The following is a 23,334-nucleotide window of genomic DNA, read 5'->3' as shown; positions in this document are numbered from 1 at the left end:
AGATGTCACAGTGCGTTGGGAATCGTCTTTCCATGAGAGGTTTCATGTGCATAAGCATGGCCAACTGGTATATAAGGTATGTGTAATATAAACACGATATGAAAACCCTAAGGTAACTTGTGCAACATCAACAAGAGACCTTAAGAGAAAGATGTCAAAGAACTCATGAGTAAATTGTACGTTTGGTTCAATAACTGGCTAACAGTATGCTTAACCGTAACCATATTCCTTTCAGACCATAAGAGGGACCACGGCTATAATTATATCTGGAAAGTTACAGTTTTAAAGCCTTCGTGGTTTTCTCTAAAACGTGTTGCAAAGAATAAACTGAACATTTGAATTCGGTACTTTCCACTTGGCAAAATGGCAAAATATTAAGCCAAAATTGTTTAGCAAACATTTTTATCATAGGATTTTCATCCAAACAGCATATCTCAAATAGTTTCTGAGATACTTGAATTTCAAATATGCAATTTTTTAAAATACAAGAGTGTATCACCTTCATAAATAGGTCAAGGTCATCTATATTTGGCACAAGGACTTGGGTTACCATAGGGTACCGTCAGTTTAATATCAAAAATGAAGAAAAAGAAATGCACATAATCTATCTATCTATCTATTCCCAGACGCCTTAATCCTGTATGGTGTGGCCACAAACAATCGCCTCCATGTCACCCAGTTCCCCGCCATTTCACCGCCTTGCACCCAGTTCACACCCTGCTCTCTCATATACTTTACCACTCCATCCCTCCATTTCATCCATAGCCTCCTCCTCCCTCTCCCCCTCCCCTCCACCTCACTCACGTACACTCTCCTCGTCAGTTTCTCGCTCTCCATATGGCCAAACCACCTCAATGTATTTCTCCTGACGCATTCTATAGCCGCGTTTTTGTCGTCCAAGCTAACGGATTGTATTCGAAGCCATCTTCGATGAAACCAAGCTGCACCGTTTCTGTCGGCCAAAGTGATACGAAGGCGGCCCAAGCATTTGTCACTGAAACAAGACCGTCGTCGTATCTCACCCAAGCGTGGTCGGGAGCAGTCTTGGTGCAGGTTGGGGAGAATGAAAATGGTCAGCAATGACAAGTGGGTGATAAATATCATGAAGTTAGCACGATATACAGAAAGTTAGGGTGCAGGTGGCTACTACTGATGACAAGAGCCAGTCCGGCACAAACAGGGGCTAAGTGTAAATTGTATTTTCGTCAGATGATCTTCGGCGAACCACTCTGTACATTGCGATTGGCAAGTGTAATTTTTCGGTTCTACGTATCCTGGACTGTTTTTGTGGACAAACCAAGCACCCCAAGACGCACTTCGAATTCCAAGCTCCAGCTTGGACGACAAAAAAACGGCCTATCACATCCACATCACCCCACAACGCTCCTTCACATCCTCATTTAGCAGTCTGTCTCTCTATGTGACTCCACCCGCTCCTCTTGATTAACTCATTTCATGCAATCAATATTATTAGTAATAGCATGTAGCTGACAAATAATTTCTTGTGGCCACACTCAAGAAGCTTCGCCTTTGGGTATGAGAAGTATATTTAATATAAACAAGACCTGAAGACCCAAAGGTAACTTTTTGTGTCACATCAACATGGGATCTGAAAAAAAAAAAAAAAAAAAAAAAAAAAAAGTGTCCAAGAACGCATGTGTAAATTTAACGTTCGTCTCAATAGCCAGCTAACTTTATGATTAACTGGAACCATGTTCCATTCAGATCATAAGAGGGGCCACAGCTGTTTATCTGGAAACAGGGGCATAGCCAGAAAGTTCACGAGGGGGGAGGGGGGAGAATGATGTCTATAGATTCTTGAAAAGATGGTGGGTGGCGAGCGAAGCGAACCTCTGCAGCTGGGGGGTCTGAGGGGGCTCAGCGCCCCCCCCCTCCAAGGAAAAATTTTGATAATTAAGTACTTTTAGGGGCTTTCTGAGGCATATGAAAGTATGTGTCGGAATATTTAAATGATAACTCATTATACTGAAAATGGCAAAAAATAGAGCAAGAAAATGATTTTGACTAAAAAAGAAACCTTTTTAATGATCCTTCTGGAATAAAAGATCACTAATGAATCTGGGAGTCTCATGTGCATTTTCCTCGCCTATGAGAGCATGATAATCTTAGCTAAGTTAGTTGGAACCTGGAAATGTCAAAATTAATCTGACAAAAGGTGATAATAAAAATATATCGTGTTCTAAAGGAAAGCAATATAATTTTAAGTATTTCACGAATCTCTTGGTATCTCAAGACTCAAATATCACATAACATATTAAGAACCACTTCCATAGTCCATACATCATGTATAATTAAAAATGTGCCATGCACTGGAAGTCTACCCACCTGGTTAAACTAAAAGGGTAAGCCTTTAAAATATGCCAAATTACTTAGACTTGTCTGCTATATTTAACTGAATGTTCTTATATATATATATATATATATATATATATATATATATATATATATATATATATATATATATATATATATATATTTGCAGACTTCACTTCACCGTGAAGATATGTATGCAAACTAACCACAGGAGAAATGAAAGGAGCGACAGTGAGTACTTTCGTATATTACATCATTAGACAGAGTGAGACAGAAACGTAAAGGGTAGAGGTCTTTTATGCAAACCCGCAGCAGGTAGTGGCACACAGAACAATGGATGACCTGAATTTTTACCTGCGACTTAACTTATGGTCACCTGCAGCAGGGAGTGGAACACAACAAAGGATGACCTGAATCTAAAAATGCGCGTGACAAAGGAGGAGGGAGTAGGAGGGGAGGAAAGAGGAGTGGGAGGCAGGGGGAAGGGGAGGGAGGAGGGGAAGGGGGAAGGGGAGAGGGGGGAGGGAAGAGGGGATAAATACTGCTGCTTAACTTAAGTCCTAGAGGATTAATGCTTGGTGTGTCCCACACATGTGTGACTACACCACCAGGAGATGACAGGGAACAATCACTTGTTAGTCTGGGGAATACTGCTTTAAAATTAATTCAGTTAACAATTTATCACACTTAAAATGACCATAGCTCATGTTTACATTCTTTTCATATGTGCCAGAAATTAGACAAGATTCTATTACATTTCCTTCATCTAAGCCTTTTGATGTTGCTAGAATCTTGGAGCCTGTCCAGTCAATATGGTGATCACCGGATGCTTTGTGCTGAAATAAACCACTGCTCTGTTGGGCTGTCCTTACACTGTGTTTATGTTGTGAGATTCTAGTTTCCAAATCTTTTCCAGATTGTCCTATGTAAAATTTGTTACAGCTTTTACACGGGATTTTGTAAACAACGCCTGAATTACTGAAAGGGCTGTTCTTTATGAGGGTTTGTTTGATGGTGTTCTCATATTTGAATACTACTTGTACATTGAGTTTCCTCAGTATGTGAACAACATCAAGAAAATTTTCATGGAAAGGGAGGACAAGGGTTCTTTGAATGTTCTGGCGATCTGCTTTATTAGTTTTCCCTTCAAAGAATCGTTTCTGGGCTGTATTGTGGCACTGAGTTAGTATACTTTGTGGATATTTTAGCTTCTTTCCAATACTCTGAATCATTTTTAGTTCATCATCTAAAAATTCTGGGTCTGAAATTCTATATGCTCTTAGGCACATGGATATGAACACAGATCTTTTTACATTAAAATGATGGTTTGAATAGTAATGAACATATAATATTTGTAGGTTTTCTGTATACCTTAGTCTTCAAAACATTTTGGTCTCTGATAACTTTTATATCCAAAAATGGCAATTCATCATCCATTTCCATCCCATGAGTAAACTTAATCGATGGAACTAACGTAATATTTCTAAAGCTTTCGACAAAGTCTGGCAGCGTTCCCTGTTGTCCAAACTCCCTTGCTATGGACTAAACTCTTTTATTCCTTTGATTTCCTCATATCTCAGCAATAGAAAAATAAGAGTAAAAGTAGATGATGTATATTCCACTTTCCACTCAGTTAACGCCGGCGTGCCGCAGCGATCAGTTCTGGCCCCAACCCTGTTCCTCGTTCATGTTAATGATCTCTTATCTGTCACCCACAATCCCATCCATTCATATGCAGATGACTCAACACTTCATAGTTCATTCACACTCAGACATCCATTTACAAAGTCCGATATCTCTAACTCTCACCTCAGTACAGCCATCTCTTTAAATCAAGACTTATCCACGATCAGTGAATGGGGACAAAACAACCTTGTCTCATTTAATGCTAGTAAAACTAAATATATACAATTTACTAATAGGCAGGTATTGCCAGAATCGTATATTACCTTCAGTGCTACATATATCCCCATTTCCAAAAGTATTGAAATTCTCGTCTCGCTTAACAATGCCCTCAGCTGGACCTCTCATGTTAGATCACTTGCTAAAACCGCCTCAAAGAAACTTGGATTATTGTACAGAGTCCGTAACTTCTTCATTGATGAGTAGTTAGCTATAATTTATAAGAGTCATGTGCGCTCTCAGCTTGAATACTGCTCACCCTTGTGGGGCGGATGTGGAGAGATTGCATTAAAACAAGTAGACAAGGTTCAGAACAAAGCTGTTAAAATTATTAATAACCTTGCTATTACTAATAAACTACCTCCCCTACAAGTAAGAAGGAATGTTGCCTCCCTTGCGTTATTTTACAGATATTTCTACAGCAAATGCTCAAAGGAAGTTGCGTCCATGATGCCACCTCTCCATGCCTTCCCTCGTGCTACACGGGCAGCTGGTAGCGCTCATGACTGAAATGTCACTCAGCCATACTGTAGAACTTCTGCCTATCAGAATTCTTTCATTCCCCGAATTGTATCTCTCTGGAACTCGCTTCCCCAGAGTTGTTTCCCTCCAAACTTCAACCTACTGCTGTTCAAGTCTAACTGTTACAGATATTTTATGAACAGAGGACACCAGTAATCTGGTGCATGGATTTGTTTTCTTTTTATTCATTTGTTTTTCCTTCCTCTGTTCTGTTATTTAAAAAAAAATAATAATAATTGCAGGAGAAATTTATCAATGGGAAGACTGTTAGGCCAGAAGCACAGGATATCATCAACGTATCGGAGCCAAACTATGTTTTGCTCCTTTATGGAGGTCAGTAAATGTTTCTCAAAGTATTCCATGTAAATATTTGCCAGAACTGGGGAGAGAGGATTACCCATGACCATACCAAATTTTTGTGTGTAAAATTTACCTTCAAAGGTAAAAGAAGAGTTCCAATGCACAATTTAATTAGCTTGATAATGTTTTCAGAGGGAATACCATCAATGTTACTACCCAGAATGCTTGGCAGGAAAGTTAAAACATCATCAACAGGGACATTTGTGAATAATGATTTAACATCAAAGCTGACTAATTTGTAGGGGTATATACATGACATTTAGAGATTTTAACTTTCTTACCAAATTCTCATTGTTTTGTACAAATGAATCAGAGATAGTGCCTACAACAGGGGACAACAGTGTTACAAGGCACTTGGAGACTTGCATGTCGTAGAGCCTACAGAGCTTACAATTGGCCTGATGGGATTGTTTGGCTTGTGAGTTTTAATCAAGCCATACATATATGGTGCAGATGGATTTTGCACAGAGAACTGTTTGATCAAGTCATCCCTTCCTCTAATCAATGTCTTGATTTCTTAATGGAATTTTCTTCTTTGTTTTTCAGTTGGATCACTTTTTAGTTCACTGTAGGTGTTGGTGTCACGCAACAGTTCACTCACTTTTTCCTTGTAGTAACATTTGTTCATGACTGCTACAGCGCTGCTTTTATCAGCTGTAGTTATATGCAGGGAGTCATCTTTTTTCAACTTGTCCAAGGCATTCACAAATCTTTTAGGAGCAGAGTTGTTATTTTTCTTAAACACTGCCCCATATAAAATGCCATGGATAATCTCACTATTTTCACTTGAATGTTTTTCCATTTGAAACAAGGACTTTCCAACCTGCACTGGGTTTATCGTCTTGCCATAAGAAAACGATAAACGATAACCTAGGGCACATAAGGTATCCCGATCTAATTCTTTAGATGACAGGTTTATGACGCAATCTGGGTTCATATGTATGTTCCAATAGCTGTTTTCAATCAGTCATTTTAATTTCTGTTCATTTTTACGTTTCACACTAATAGTTTCATTGGTGAGAACTTGATAACAGTGAGAGAAAAATATGTGTTGATTTCCCGGTGTTAGTATGTTTCTAGTACACTGTTTCTTGGTGTCCGAAATTTTAAATATACTGTTTGTTTCTTCTGTGGTTTTGGCAATGGATCTTGTCAGGGTAAGCTTCTCGTAATCTCCAAATGGTTGCTCGTCCACGTTGATGAGTCGATCCGGCAGAAGAGACTTAGGTATTACTTGCTCCTCTAAACACCTCTTAAGGAAATGCAACCTTTGCTTTGCTTGGTGTGCTTGTAATAATGAAGAAAGAAAGTCTTGACAGAAAACTCGAAGGCCGGGGTTTGACTCAAGGAAAGCACTGAAGGCGTACGTGGTCTCCATAATTGCAGAGACTTCACTTCACCGTGAAGATATGTATGCAAACTAACCACAGGAGAAATGAGCGACAGTGAGTACTTTCGTATATTACATCTTCGGAGTGAGACAGAAACGTAAAGGATAGAGGTCTTTTATACACACCCGCAGCAGGTAGTGGCACACAGAACAATGGATGACCTGAATTTTTACCTGCGGCTTAACTTATGGTCACCTGCAACAGGGAGTGGAACACAACAAAGGATGACCTGAATCTAAAAATGCGCGTGACAAAGAAGGAGGGTGTAGGAGGGGAGGAAAAGGGAGTGAGAGGGAGGGGGAAGGGAAGGGGAGGAGGGGAAGGGGGAAGGGGAGGAGGGGAAGGGGGAAGGGGAGAGGGGGGAGGGAGGAGGGGATAAATACTGCTGCTTAACTTAAGACCTAGAGGATTAATGCATGGTGTGTCCCACAAAGGTGTGACTACACCACCAGGAGATGACAGGGAACAATCACTTGTTAGTCTGGGGGATACTGCTTTAAAATTAATTCAGTTAACAATTTATCACACTTAAAATGACTGATTGAAAACAGCTATTGGAACATACATATGAATCCAGATTGCGTCATAAACCTGTCATCTAAAGAATTAGATCGGGATACCTTATGTGCCCTAGGTTATGGTTTATCGTTTTCTTATGGCAAGAAGATATACCCAGTGCAGGTTGGAAAGTCCTTGTTTCAAATGGAAAAACAGTCAAGTGAAAATAGTGAGATTATCCGTGGCATTGATATGGGGCAATGTTTAGCCCGCCCCATCCCGACCACTTTTCCACCACTGACTCCCCCCAATCCCAACCATTTTTGGATTTTTTTTTTTTTTTGGCTCAAACCTCCACTTTTGGTGAGAAACATCGAAAATTCATAGAGAAATCGCTCACCTGAGGTTTAAAATACTCGATCCAGGTAGGAGTACCTCCTTACCTTACAGGATTTTCTAATAGGCTGGCACCAAAGAAAACGAGTTCTATGGGAGGGTAACTATTTCACACCACTCATAAACGGTATTTATTTATTTACTTGGTACGAATTTATATGTAGTACGAGAGTATATTGGTTTTCAAACAGTAATATAGGCATTATAAGCATTGTTTCACTCACTAACTCATCACCATACCTGACCTTTTTTTGCCACATTACCTGATCATCATTTCTGACTGTTTCTTCCTCTAATGTTTGTCCTCCACATTGTCATCGATTGGGGAATCACTCTGGCCCTGAATTTCGTATCGTGCCATGACATGGCTTTACTGGCCAGGTCACTGATAATAGGTGAATTGCTGAGACAATGGCATGCAGGGGGGGGGGAGGAGGTCATGCTGGGTAAGGCATTGGCCCTGCCTGGCATCTTGTAGAGGAAGGTGTCCCGTGTATACGTACCAAAAATCTCTTGCGAAAATTGAAAATTGTGCAAATTAGGGACCTTGCAATTGATTCGCGTTTATGTACATCAACGGGATTGGCAGTGACAAAATGTTTGGACGTTAATTCACGTAGATGGGATGCCGTGGGTTAAGAATAATAGTAACTCTGCTCCTAAAAGATTTGTGAATGCCTTGGACAAATTGAAAAAAGGTGACTCCCTGCATATAACTACAGCTGATAAAAGCAGCGCTGTAGTAGTCATCAACAAATGTGACTACAAGGAAAAAGTCAGTGAACTGTTGCGTGACACCAACACCTACAGTGAACTAAAAGTTATCTAACTGAAAAACAAAGCAGAAAATTCCATTAAGAAATCAAGACATTGCTTAGAGGAAGGGATGACTTGATCAAACAGTTCTCTGTGCAAAATCCATCTGCACCATATATGTATGGCTTGATTAAAACTCACAAACCAAACAACCCCATCAGGCCAATTGTAAGCTCTGTAGGCTCTACGACATACAAGCTCTCCAAGTGGCTTGTAACACTGTTGTCCCCTGTTGTAGGCACTATCTCTGATTCATTTGTACAAAACAATGAGGATTTGGTAAGAAAGTTAAAATCTCTAAATGTCATGTACCCCTACAAATTAGTCAGCTTTGATGTTAAATCATTATTCACAAATCTCCCTATTGATGATGTTTTAACTTTCCTGCCAAGCATTCTGGGTAGTAACATTGATGGTATTCCCCCTTAAAACATTATCAAGCTAATTAAATTGTGCATTGTGAACTCTTCTTTTACCTTTGAAGGTAAATTTTACACACAAAAATTTGGTATGGCCATGGGTAATCCCCTCTCCCCAGTTCTGGCAAATATTTACATGGAATACTTTGAGAAACATTTACTGACCTCCATAAAGGACCAAAACATAGTTTGGCTCCGATACGTTGATGATATCCTGTGCTTCTGGCCTAACAGTATTCCCATTGATGAATTTTTCCTGCAATTAAATTCGTTAGTTCCATCGATTAAGTTTACTCATGAGATGGAAATGGATAATGAATTGCCATTTTTGGATGTAAAAGTTATCACGGAGCAAAATGTTTTGAAGACTAAGGTATACAGAAAACCTACAAATATTATGTCATATATTCATTACTATTCAAACCATCATTTTAATGTAAAAAGATCTGTGTTCATATCCATGTACCTAAGAGCATATAGAATTTCAGACCCAGAATTTTTAGATGATGAACTAAAAATGATTCAGAGTATTGGAAAGAAGCTAAAATATCCACAAAGCATACTAACTCAGTGCCACAATACAGCCAAGAAACGATTCCTTGAAGGGAAAACTAATAAAGCAGATCGCCAGAACATTCAAAGAACCCTTGTCCTCCCTTTCCATGAATATTTTCTTGATGTTGTGCACATACTGAGGAAACTCAATGTACAAGTAGTATTCAAATATGAGAACACCATAAAAAAAACCCTCATCAAGAACAGCCCTTTCAGTAATTCAGGCGTTGTTTACAAAGTCCCGTGTAAAAGCTGTAACAAATTTTACATAGGACAATCTGGAAAAGATTTGGAAACTAGAATCTCACAACATAAATACAGTGTAAGGACAGCCCAACAGAGTAGTGGTTTATTTCAGCACAAAGCATCCAGTGATCACCATATTGACTGGACAGGCTCCAAGATTCTAGCAAGATCAAAAAGCTTAGATGAAGGAAATGTAATAGAATCTTGTCTAATTTCTGGTACATATGAAAAGAATGTAAACATGAGCTATGGTCATTTTAAGTGTGATAAATTGTTATCTGAATTTTAAAGCAGTATCCCCCAGACTAACAAGTGATTGTTCCCTGTCATCTCCTGGTGGTGTAGTCACACCTGTGTGGGACACACCAAGCATTAATCCTCTAGGTCTTAAGTTAAGCAGCAGTATTTATCCCCTCCTCCCTCTCCCCTCTCCCCTTCCCCCTTCCCCTCCTCCCCTCCTCCCCTCCCCTTCCCCCTCCCTCCCACTCTCCTTTCCTCCCCTCCTACTCCCTCCTCCTTTGTCACGTGCATTTTTAGATTCAGGCCATCCTTTGTTGTGTTCCACTCCCTGCTGCAGGTGACCATATGTTAAGCCGCAGGTAAAAATTCAGGTCATCCATTGTTCTGTGTGCCAATACCTGCTGCGGGTGTGCATAAAAGACCTCTACCCTTTACGTTTCTGTCTCACTCTGTCTGAAGATGTAATATACGAAAGTACTCACTGTCGCTCCTTTCATTTCTCCTGTGGTTAGTTTGCATATATATATATATATATATATATATATATATATATATATATATATATATATATATATATATATATATATGTGTGTGTGTGTGTGTGTGTGTGTGTGTGTGTGTGTGTGTGTGTGTGTGTGTGTGTGTATGTATGTATGTATACACACACACAAACACACCTGATTTCTACTTTGATCACAGGCAATAAAAGCTCAACCACTCATTCGAGCTGATCGATTCCTTACTTTGAACAAATATTCCTTAAGAAATCATAGTTCTGGTTAATTAAATAAGGAAACACTGATTGACAAAAATGTAAGATATTGTCGAACTCAGACAAATAAATGTAGTTTCATTCATACTGGTACTCTGTAACCGCTATATCAACTAGAATAAAAAAAAAAAAAATAAAAAAAAAACACCAATTCTAGATACATATATATGCTATCAGAAATTTTACATATCATGACAGTACTGTATATTCATAAAAAGAGATTCAGTCTTCTTGCTTTTATCTTTGAGAACTGATCCAAATTTTATGTCTGCATGACGCTGACTCACCATGATTCTCTCTCTCTCTCTCTCTCTCTCTTTTCTCTCTCTCTCTCTCTCTCTCTCTCTCTCTCTCTCTCTCTCTCTCTCTCTCAAGTGATTTATTTATTTATTTACTTAAAAAAATAAAATGTAACCCCATACGATTTCAAGCCCCTCAAGGGGGAGGGGGCGGCCGAATCCTCCGCCCCCCCCTTCACTACGCCCCTGTCTGGAAAGCTACACCTTTAAAGCTTTTGTAGTTTTCTCTAAAACGTGTTGCAAAGAAAAAACTGAGCAGATTTGAATTCGGTACTTTCCACAAGGCTAAATGGTATAATTTTCAACCAAAATTATTCAGCAAACATTTTTATCAAAGGATTTCCAACCAAATAGCTGCAGCTCATTTAATTTCTGAGATATTTCATTTTCAAAGATGCTGTTTTTAGATTAAAAATGAGTATATCACCTTCAAAAATAAGTCAAGGTCATTTATAATTGGCACAAGGGCTTGGGTTACCCTAGGGTGCTTTCATGTATAGCATGAAAATCGAAGAAAAAAGTGCAAAGAAAAATAATAGTGACGAAAACAAGAAGCTTAGCCATTTATGTGGTGAAGCTTAATAATCTCTATATACCTAGGCTGCTTCCCCCAAGGAAAGGGAGGTAGTCGAGACAGGACGATACACTCCCAATTTACTCATCCACTCAAGCTCATTCATTCGCATCTTAGCCCCAAGGGGAGAAGGGACAGATCCTCACCGCACCACACTGCACAAGGGTCAACTGCGCAGTGCAATCAGTGACATCTGCAGCAGGGTCCGACAGCAGAGCTGGTTTACCCCTGCCACATCATAATGGACCCATCCCCTTACCCGCACCTGACCTGATCAGCTGATCAGACAAAATACGGAAGAATATCCCCCCAGGGCTGCGTCATCATTTATTCATTCACAGTTTCTCTCCACTCATCTCTGTCAGGCACAGCCACTCTTCCGTGCTCAGCAGACATCCCTCTCGCATGCAGGGCTCTCTTCACATTGTCCATCCATCCATCCTATTCATGGTCTTCCTCTCAGCCTTACACCTCTCACATCAGATCTAGTCATCTTTTTCACCAATCGCGCATTATCCATTCTCTCCATCTGCCCAAACCATCACAACACCCCCTGCTCAACTCGATCAGCCATCTCCCGAACAACTCAGTTCTCCTACGCACTTCATCATTTCTCACACGTTCCATATGCGTCACTTAACAAATACAATAATAATAATAATAATAATAATAATAATAATGATAATAATAATAATGGCACTACCCTGTTACTACTACTTCTACTATTATAACCACCATCACCACCACCACTGTTACCACTATTACACCACCACCACCATTACTGCTACTACTTTACTACTTTTACTATCACCACTACCACCACCACCACAAACGCTACTACTACTACTACTGCTACTAATAATACAAATACTGCATCTGCTACTACTACCACCACCACCATCATTAGTACTACAACTACTATTACTACTATCACCACCACCGCCACCACGACCATTATCACTACTACTACAACTACTACTACTTATAAATCATTCTGTCCATCTCAATACAATTCTATCTATCCTAGGGGAGATTTTTCTAACTGGAAGTGTTAGATTTTGCCTTCATTAACACCTTCTTTATGAATATCACCTTAACTTGGTCCAGATTTTCGTCCTTTTTCAGCTTATTTCACCTAGCTCAGGGATAGATAGATAGATAGATGGACAGATGATAGATGAATGGATGAATGGGAGGATGGATGAACTGATGGATGGGTACATAGATAGATAAAATTTGACAAATATAGGTGAATAGATAGGTGGATAGAAAAACAGATTGGTAAACAGATGGATAGGTACACAGGTAGCTAGATAGATAGAAATAGGTAGACAGATAAACAGATTGAGAGAGAGAGAGAGAGAGAGAGAGAGAGAGAGAGAGAGAGAGAGAGAGAGAGAGACAGACAGACAGACAGACAGACAGACAGAGAGGGAGGGGGGGATCATTTGTTCTGCATTTATTTCAACTTGGCCTAATATTAGTTATAGCAATAAATTACTGCCATAAAAAAGGCAGCTAGTCATGAAGAAGTGCTATGGGAGGAATATGGTAGTGAAATCGTTAATAGGGACTCCCTAACTCCCTTTCCCATAAGATTTATTCTGGTTATGTCAGTATTGTCTTATATCATTCTCAGATCGCCATAGTCTGCACAGGTAAGACACGTAATTACACATATTAACTAGCCGGATCCTAAAATAAATCGCTTAGGAGAAGGTGCTCAGGGAGAGAATAACAATGCAAGGGTTAGGATTTTTTTTTTTTTTTAGAGTAATTTAGACTTGTAGTAATGGAGTAAAAATGAAATAAAAATACCGGCTATCACTATAATATCAATAGTAATAACAACTACTGTATAATAATAATAATAATAATAATAATAATAATAACAACAATAATAATAATAATAAATAATAATAATAATAATAACAATAATAATAATAATAATAAATAATAATAATAATAATAATAATAATAATAATAATAACAATAACAATAATAATTAAAAGAAGAAAACAAAGACGAAGAATTATAATACTAATAAAACAACATATTAACCCAGCACCAACAGCAGTAGTCATAACTAGAAAACGGATATTGACATCAGCAATTTCAGTAACTCACTACATAACAAGGTCATCCGTCTTGTGTGTGTGACCTCAGTACATAAAAAATAAGCAAATTTTGAACTTTGACCTTGGCTGTGACCTTGAGTTTTGGATCGAAGTCATTCATACTTGATAACTATGCATTAGTGATGTACTGGATACCAAATTTTAGAGCTCCGCGGAGGTGGAGGCGGCGCCGGATATCCATTTCTCATAAAATGCGGTTGCGGATAAAACTGAGAAGATTAAGGTATTAATTTTTGCGAATGCGGACACAACTGCGGATTATTTTCACGTCCATGTCCGCAGTTGCGGACGTGGATTTTTTTTTTTTTTTTTTTTACACATATTACAGTACGTTTATGCAGTATAAAGTGACGAGTTTCAGCCACACTTAAGTGACTCCAGATTTGCCTATATCTTAACATAGTACGTGTAACTATTGCGACAAAGGGAGAGAGAGAGAGAGAGAGAAGAGAGAAGAAGAAGAACAACGAGAGATGGAGGGAGGAAGAGAGCTAATAGAGAAGAAAACAGAAAGAGGAAGAGGGACTGGTAGGTGAGAGGAACGGATAGGAGAGTTGTGGATGAATAAGAGAGAGAAAAAGAACTATGACAAAAAGAGAAGGTAGAAATTTTGGATGGGTGGAGATCAGCAACCTCTGCGGTTCTGACGCGGAGGCGGATTATTATGCAGAGCTTTTATTATCTGAAAATGCGGTGGCGGATAATGATGTGGAGCTTTTGTTCCCTGAAGATGCGGACGCGGGTAGTAATGCGGACATTATTTTCACTGCTGAGGCTCCGTGAAGGCGGAGGCGGAGGCGGAGACGGAGAAGGATACCCGATACATCACTACTATGCATAGCATACCAAGTTCTATAAATGTAACAAGTTATGTGATTGTAGCTCAAGTCTGTCTCTTTTTTTTAATTGTGCATTCAGTGACCCCATACTACTTTCCATTGACCCCTTGGCGATCTCAAAAACATCTGGCCCAAATGGGCCCATTGTCATTTCAGACCTGTTCCCTGACCCTGGCTATGTTCCACAAGAATGTCAAGTCCATACCCGTAGCGGTTTCTGAAAATCAGCGAAAAGACTACTTTTTGTAGGTTTTTGGATGTAACTGGAAAACCAGTAGTGGGAACTGGGTGGTACTGGTTCATATGAAGCCGCTTGCTGGGGGACTCAGATGGCCAAGTATGATGGCTGTAGCTTTGAAACTGAGCCAATACGAGCAATTTACTTCTTCATAAGAATAATACAATAATAATAATATTAATATTAATATTAATAATAATAATAATAATAATAATAACTAGAAAACGGAAATTGCCATTAGCAATTTCAAAAACTCACCACATGACAAGGTCAACCATCTTGTGCATGTGACCTCAGTACTTTTGTATCTGTCTACTATCCAATGTCATTTATTCATATGATCAACCTATAAAGGACAAAAGAAAAGAAAAGGCATAAGGAGTTCTGTTAATTTCCTAACATTGTCGCTATCGCTCTACCTGGTGATTTCAATGCCCTTAATATATAGTGAGCACTTCTAAGTAAAGAGCTGGTGTAGTAGGTCTCCCCCAGAAGAGTGTTGAGTGCATTGGGTGAAGGTGAAAGCAACAAATTCCTTGCAGAACAATAGTGGCAGAACCAAAACAACTTTCCATTGACCACTGGGTGATTTCAGAAACTTCTGGTCCAAGTGGGCCCAAAGTCATTTCACACCTGGCCCCTGCCTGGCCTTGGCTATGTCCCACAAAAATTTCAAGTCTGTACCTTTAGCAACTTCTGAGAATCCGCGAATAAATTATTTTTATAGCTTTTCAGATGTTACTGAAAACAAGTACTGGGAAGTGGATGATACTGGATCATATGAAGCCTCCAGCTGAGGGACTCAGATGGCCAAGGATGATGGCCATAGCTTTGAAAATGAGAGAATACGAACAATTTACATCTTTGTATGAAAGAAAAATAATACAGTAATCCCTCGATTATCCAATGTAACAGAGCAATCAGTACATCCGGATATGGACGAAATCCGGATACAGAGCAATATCCTACCTATGTATACCCTACCTATACCCAACCTATATGTACAGTACCCTTCCTAACCGTGGCAGTGTTCATTGATCTTTTAGCATTTTAGACATCAAAACACACATGGGAATATCCTGTATAATGCTAGACACTAAGAAAACGGTGCATAAAGAATTAAAATCCACAAAAATTCACGGTGCTTACCACCCAGTGAATGGTGGACAGGCATTGTAACTGGCTAGACTCCAGCTGGTGTACTGTAATCCCATGTGGTCTAGTGGACAATAGCATTACTTAACAAATGTCAAACATTTCCTCCTCCTCCATCCACTCGAGCTGGGCGATGAGTGGGGATGTGTGGTGAGGTGATGGAGGCCAACTCACTTCAGAAGACTCTGGAGACAGCCGCAAGCTCAGATCTGATGGCAACTTAACAGTTGTTGATGTGCTTGGCTGTGGGCCCAAGCGTGAAGACTGAGGAAGAGGTGGCAATGGTAGGGATAATGGGCTTACAAGCGTGGGAGTGGCAGGCTTGAAAATGAAGTCGATCTTGGTATGACGATAGGTGCAACAATTCTGATGGAGGATGACAGCATCCCTGACTGCCCACGAATTCATCGATTCATCACCAGCTTCAGTGGCACCAACTTCCTGTCTCAGTGCTAGTGCTCAGCATATTCGAGCACCTGCTCTATGCCGGCACACAGCGCACCAAGACGAGGGAGTGATGGTGTGGTGGGATGCTCAGAGTCAGGGTCCTCATCCTCCTCTGCATCGTTGTCCTCTGTTAGCCCCGCAGAGACAGCAGAGGTGATCTCCTCGTCAGACAACATCTGAGACCCAGGATCGCCACCGTCGTCATCCAACCACTCCCTCACGTTGTCAGCGTCCACATCTTCACCTGCCATACATAGACAAAAGTGGAAATTATCCATGTCAAATCCTTCAAAGCCGTGCGAGGCCTCGTATCCTTGAAGGAGCTGAGACAAACCACTATTGAGGGTTTCGATGGAGATTTCCTTCCAAGCATTTGCCCAGTTGAACACAGCAGACTTGATGTTGTAGCATTGAAGATTTTCCAAGGTCTGCCCCTCACATCTGTTGACCCCTTCCTCGTCCTCTAGCACCACCATTACCTCGTCGAGGAACCCCTGATGGAACAGTCTCTTCGCTGCCATTGGTTGAATGAAAGCAGTTGTATTAGGTGGCAGAAGCATGCACCCAATACAACCATTATCGGCAACTAATTCCTTCTCAGACGGATGAGCAAGGCCTTTGTTGTGGATCAGGAGTGCCTTCACCTGATCATGAGGGATACCAAGTTCCTCTGATGATAACAGATATCCTCCTTGACAAAGTGTCTATGGAACCAATCTCTGAAGATCTTACAGGAAAACCAGACCTCCATAGAATGGTACCACACAACAGAAAATCTATCCATCAACCCACAGAGACAGCGTGGCTGTTTTCCGCATCAAACAATAATGGGCTTGAGATGGTACATCCTGTTAGCACCGGTGCAGCACAATACCGAGATAAGCTGTTTGGACAACTTCTGAGCAGGCCGTCTTCTCCCTTTCCTCTGCTGTGGTGTTGGGCAAGGAGCTGAAGAAGAGGCCAATTTCTTCAGCACTGTACACTTGACCAAGAGCAACACTTTCGATGTCAATCAGGCGCTGCACTTTCTGGCGAAATGGCTCAACATCTTCCACTGTTGCATCCAGAGTCTTGCCATGTGTCTTATAGCCACTAGCCAGTAAGTCCATGTTGAAGTCTGAACCAGAAGAGCGAACCTTCAGATGCCTTGAAGTTGTGTACATTGTGTAGGCATGCAAACTTTTTGGATGCTGCCTTCAACTCTGTCCCACATACTAGCATTCTGGCACCCACCAAAGTTGACTGGTTGATGGCAACATGGCAGGACTGAGACATTACCTTCCTGTCGTCCTTCCAATTGGCATCATCATAGTCGTGTTTGTAATGAGTCAGCTTGATCTGTGATTTCTCGATATCAAACAAGGTTGAATGGGCCAGATCATATTCCCACAGCATGCATGAAGTAGTCCAGCCTGCGTCATCCTTGCTCAATATCTCACGCTTCTTCTCCAGAGTCAAAACCTTCTTCTTTCGTTTCTCAGGTGGTGGTGGGGCTATCATCACACACACAAGAATGCCACAGAGGAAAATTAAGGCCTGAAGATGGTAGGACACCACCAAAAATGCAACAATGAAAGCTACCTTGATTACAACTCGGCCAAGCACATCCACACTCGAGAGAGACAAAGACGAGAACTAAGATGCACGACTGCCACATGAACACAGTACTGCCATGTCTACCCACACTTATAAGCAGGCAAGTAAATAGTGCCAAACTGACCTAAGAGAGCAAGAGTCATCTTCACTCAGCCAGGCAAATGTTGCCATGCGGCAACAACACTGCTGGATCCCCATGCATCATGGCCTCAGGAAGTGTCCAAGTAATCTGGCTGGGCTGGTGACTTTGACCATTCAGTAGGAAGGTGGATGGCCGCATGTGCCAGGGAACATCCGAGTGATCTGGGTGGCCAGGGGACTTTGACTGTTTGGTGAGGAGGCAGACAGCCATTTTTGCCCAGCTTGTGGTTTAGGGTCTGTATTACTCGTGCACAGCTGGTAGAGTCTGAGTGATCCAGGCTACTGGGAGACTTTGACTGTTGGGTGAGGGGGTGGACAGCCATTTTTGCTCTGCTTGTGGGTTAGGGTCTGTATTACTCGCATGCAGCCGGCAGCATCCAAGTTATCCAGGTGGCTGGGGACTGACTGTTTGGTGAGGAGGCAGATGGCAAATTTTGCCCAGCTGGTGGGTTGCGGTATATTACCTGTGTGTGGCCAGAGAGGTCAAAGAAATCTGGATATGGAAATAACAGAGCCAAGGCCTAACTTTCGGATATGGAGCATGTCTGGATACAGAGCATTTGGATAATAGGGTGATTACTGTAATAATAGCTAGAAAACGGAAACTGCCACTACCAATTTCAGTAACTCACCAAAAGACAAGGTAATCCATCTTGTGCTTGAACCTCAGTGCAGAAAAAATAAGCAAATTTGAACCTTGACTTTGGTGATGACCTTGAGTTTTGGGTCAAGGTCATTCATTTTTAGTGGCCAAGCATAGCATATCAAGTTCTATAAATGTCCAAAGTTTGGAGACTGTAGCTGAATTTTATTTTTTATTTTTTTTTGATTGTGCACTCAATGACCCAAACTACTTTCCACTGACCCCTCGGCGATTTAAGAAACTACTTGCCCAAATGGGGCCAAAATCATTCCAGACATACCATCCGCCCTTGGCTAGGCTATATCCCACAAAAATTTAAAGTCTGTACCATTAGCTGTTTCTGATAATCCGCGAATATACCATTTTTATCGGTTTTTGGAGTAGACTGTAGCACCAGTCGAACAAGGCAGTACTCCCAAAGTTGATGGCAAGCTGGTGATAGGGAGAGCTGGAGCTCCCGTTTCACCAGCCCTCAGGACTTGATCCTGACCATCTCCCTTTGCTGAACATTTTCAGTGCATTCATTTACACAGAGAGTAGGCCAGTATGCTCTCATAATATCTCTACCTTCAACTGTCTACACCACACTACATGCGCATAACACATCACACTTTCTATTCACATCTTTAGTAATGGCCACTGCAATCTTACTATCAAATGAGGTGGTACCTCGGATTGCCACCACCGGCAGGGTAGGGCTGGCGGCACAGGGTCCTCCCGGTCGCCATCAAGCGACTGTGCCGGCAGCGACTATTCCTATTTCCGGGAATGCTCATCGGCGAAGAAGTGACAGTGCGGCCTTATTCTTTACCAACATCCGCGGCCTTACCACAAATTTAAACTCAGTTCATTTTTTCCTTCAGTCCATATCCCCTTTGGCCCTTTTCCTCACAGAACCACAAATCTCACCCTCTACCGATATATCTCCATTTTGTTTTCCCGGTTACCATCTCCTTACAAACCTCCGTAACAAGGGCGGCACCTGTTGTTATATAAAATCCCAATATGCAGTTGACACTATTTTAAACTTCACTTCATCCAGTTTTGATTACTCATTATATAAATTAAATTGTCAAAACATTACCAAATATATTTGTGTAGTTTATCGTTCACCAATGCTTCTTCTGAACCCAGTGTATTTGATACCATATCCACTCAGTTGAGTAACCTTAACCTTGCCCTTGGCACCGAAATTACCATTTTGGGTGATTTTAATATACATAATGTTGAATGGTTATTGCACTCTGCCCGGACTGATGACGCTGGTCTAGAGTGCGAGCTGTTTGCGGAATCGTTTAATCTCACCCAGTTCGTAAAGAAACCAACCAGAATACATGATAATCACGACCATAATGCCCATCTCTTGGATTTATTCTTGACAAATAATCCAGATCAATACAGGATAGAGGTACTGTCACCACTTGGATCCTCTGACCACAATCTCATCAAAGCCTCATTAGTTAATCCTCCCACACCTCCCCATTCTGAACCTGTCAGGGTGACATGGTGGCACTCTGATAGGGCAGACTGGGATGGATTTAGAAATTATCTTGCTGATGTTCCATGGCAGTCGTTCTTCTCTAGTGATCCCAATTCTACCCAGTCCCACATTTGTGACTTAATACTAGCTGGTATGGATTTATTCATACCAAGTCAACAGTGCACTAAAAGATCGAACTCTCCAAAATGGTTTGATGGCAACTGTGCCAGAGCAACAGCCTAAAAGTCATTAGCATATAACTCTTACTTAAAATCTAAAACATCTGAATAACTCTCCCAATTTAAAATTGCTAGAAATCATGCAACAGCTGTATTAAATCTATCTAAATCAAACTTTCTTCAAAAGCAAGCATCAAAACTACTTAACAACCCTAATGACAATAGAATATTCTGGTCAACTCTTAATTATTTCAATAATAACTTTACCAAGTCATCTTCCATTCCCCCACTAAAATCTTCAGATGGCAACATTACAAATGGCCTGCGTGGGAAAGCAGATATCTTTGCCAGTACCTTTGCCAGAAACTCTACCATAGACGATACCAGCCAGAATGTCTCAGTACTGGAACTTGATTCTCCCGAAATTGACCCACTTAAAATACAGACAAGATACGTAAAATCCATCCTAGACAATTTACCTACCAACAAAGCTCCAGGCCCAGACGGAATTCCGCCAATTGTTTTGAAAAAGTGTTCCCCTGAACTTGCCTCTGTCCTAGCTAAATTATTCAGACTATGCATACGTACTTCTTTATTTCCAAATTCATGGAAAGAAGCCAATATCCACCCAGTTCCGAAGAAAGGAAGTTCGTCTGACCCCTCCAATTACAGACCAACAGCTGTCACATCTTCTCTTGGTAAGGAATTTGAAACTTTAATTAATAAGCACATTGTTAAACATCTTGAATCCAACAACTTAATTAGTGATAGACAATATGGTTTTCGCCACGAAAGATCCGCCATTGACATACTCAATCTCTTAACTCATAACATTCATCAATCAATTGATCTTTTTGGAGAAACTCATGCAATAGCTCTTGATATACTTAAGCTTTCGACAGAGTATGGCACCGTTCCCTGCTGTCCAAACTCCCTTGTTATGGACTAACGTCTTTTGTTCCTTTGATTTCTTCAAATCTTAGTGACAGGAAAATAAGAGTAAAAGCAGATGATGTATATTCCAATTTCCACTCAATTAACGCCGGCGTGCCGCAGGGATCAGTTCTGGTGCCAACCCTATTCCTGGTTCATATTAATGATCTCTTATCTGTCACCCACAATCCCATTCACTCATATGCAGATGACTCAACACTACATAGTTCATTCACACTCAAACATCCATTTACAAAGTCTAATATCTCCACCTCTCAACTCAGCACAGCCATCTCCATAAATCAAGATCTATCTACAATCAGTGAATGGGGACAAAACAACCTTGTCTCGTTTAATGCTAATAAAACTAAATATGTACAGTTTACTAATAGACAGATATTGCCAGATTCGTACATTACCTTCAGTGCTACTAATATTCCCATCTCCAAAAGTATTGAAATTCTTGGCGTCTCACTTAACAATGCCCTCAGATGGACCTCTCATGTCAGATCACTTGCTAGAACCGCCTCAAAGAAACTTGGATTATTGTACAGAGTCCGTAACTTCTTCGCCGCTGAGCAGTTAGCTATAATTTATAAGAGTCATGTGCACTCTCAGCTTGAATATTGCTCACCCTTGTGGAATGGTTGTGGAGAGGTTGCATTAAGACAACTAGACAAAATTCAGAACATAGCTGTTAGAATCATTAACAACCCTGCCATTACATATAAACTACCTCCCCTACAAGTAAGAAGGAATGTTGCCTCCGTTGCATTATTTTGCAGATATTTTTTTGGCAAATGCTCAGACGAAGTTGCGTCCATGGTGCCACCTCTCCATGCCTTCCCTCGTGCTACACGGGCATCTGGTAGCGCTCATGGCTGGAATGTCATTCATCCATATTGCAGAACTTCTGCCTATCAGAATTCTTTCATTCCCCAAACTGCATCTCTCTGGAACTCGCTTCCCCAGAGTTGTTTCCCTCCAAATTTCAACCCTCAAGTGTTCAAGTCTAACTGTTACAGATATCTTATGAACAGAGGACACCAGTAATCTGGTGTATGGATTATTTTTTTTTTTACTCATTTGTTTTTCCTTCCTCTTTTCTATGATTTATAAAAAAAAAAATAACTCGAAAACCAGTACTGGGAACTGAATGATACTGGGTTGTAGGAAGTCACCAGCTGCTGGATTCAGATGGCCAAGTATGATGACCGTAGCTGTGCAACTGAGCGAATATGGAAAATTTACTTCATAATAATAATAATAATAATAATAACAACAACAACGACACCAACATTGATAAGAACAATATAACACCACTCGAATGGTAAGTTATAATAAATAATAATAATAATAATAATAATAATAATAATAATAATAACAACAATAACAACAACAATAACAATAATAATAACAACAACAATAATAACAACAATAATAACAAAAATAACAAAAACAACAGTATTACTCACCACAGGTGTGGCGAGTTAAAATAATAATAAAAATCTACTACTGCTACTACTACTACAACTACTACTACTACAGATGACAAGAACAATATAACTCACTACTGGTGTGGTGAGTTATACTACTACTAGAAAATTGCCATTAACATGTTCAGTAACCACCAGATGGCATGGTCGTCCATCTTCGTGAGAAAAAAAAAAAAGTACCGGTAATAATAATAACAATAAATAATAATGATACTGACAAAAACAATATAACTCATCATTGGTGTGGTGAGTTACTACTACTACTACTATTACTGCTAATAATAATAACAATGATAATAATAATAATAATAATAATAATAATAATAATAATAATATTGACAAGAACAACATAAACTCACCGCTGGTGTGGTGAGTTATAATAATAATCTTACCATAAGCGCAGGCGACGAAATGAAGAATATTCCATTTCCCCGTACCCAGTTGAGTGAGTAGTCCATCCATGTGTCCAGCCATCTCAGTCTCTGTAAGCAGTAACAGTAGTTGTAGTAGTAGTACCGGTAGTAGAGGTAGATGTAGTAGTAGTAGTAGTAGATGTAGTAGTAGTAGTAGTAGATGTAGTAGTAGTTGTAGTCGCAGTGTAGTAACAATAGTAGTAGTAGTAGTAGTCGTAGTGTAGTAACAGTAGTAGTAGTAGTAGATGTAGTAGTAGTAGTAGTAGTAGTAGTAGTAGTAGTAGCAGTTGATGTAGCAACAGTACTGGTAAC

At 40.2% G+C, this 23,334-nt stretch overlaps 1 protein-coding gene across 1 annotated transcript in view; it reads right to left on the bottom strand.

Annotated features, from left to right (window-relative positions):
- LOC145393997 (organic cation transporter protein-like) overlaps window positions 1-23,083 on the bottom strand; it is a 114,449-nt gene extending 91,366 nt beyond the window's left edge. Inside the window, exon 1 of the mRNA XM_080267969.1 lies at window positions 23,002-23,083. Coding sequence (XP_080124095.1) covers window positions 23,002-23,083 — 82 coding nt within the window. The remainder of the gene's footprint in view (window positions 1-23,001) is intronic.
- Window positions 23,084-23,334: the final 251 nt, after the last annotated feature.

The sequence above is a fragment of the Coenobita brevimanus genome, chromosome 3 (assembly GCF_032717465.1).
Source record: "Coenobita brevimanus isolate Jiangsu-jjx chromosome 3, ASM3271746v2, whole genome shotgun sequence".
Classification (NCBI taxonomy): domain Eukaryota; kingdom Metazoa; phylum Arthropoda; class Malacostraca; order Decapoda; family Coenobitidae; genus Coenobita; species Coenobita brevimanus.
This window is presented reverse-complemented; position numbering and strand designations above follow the sequence as displayed.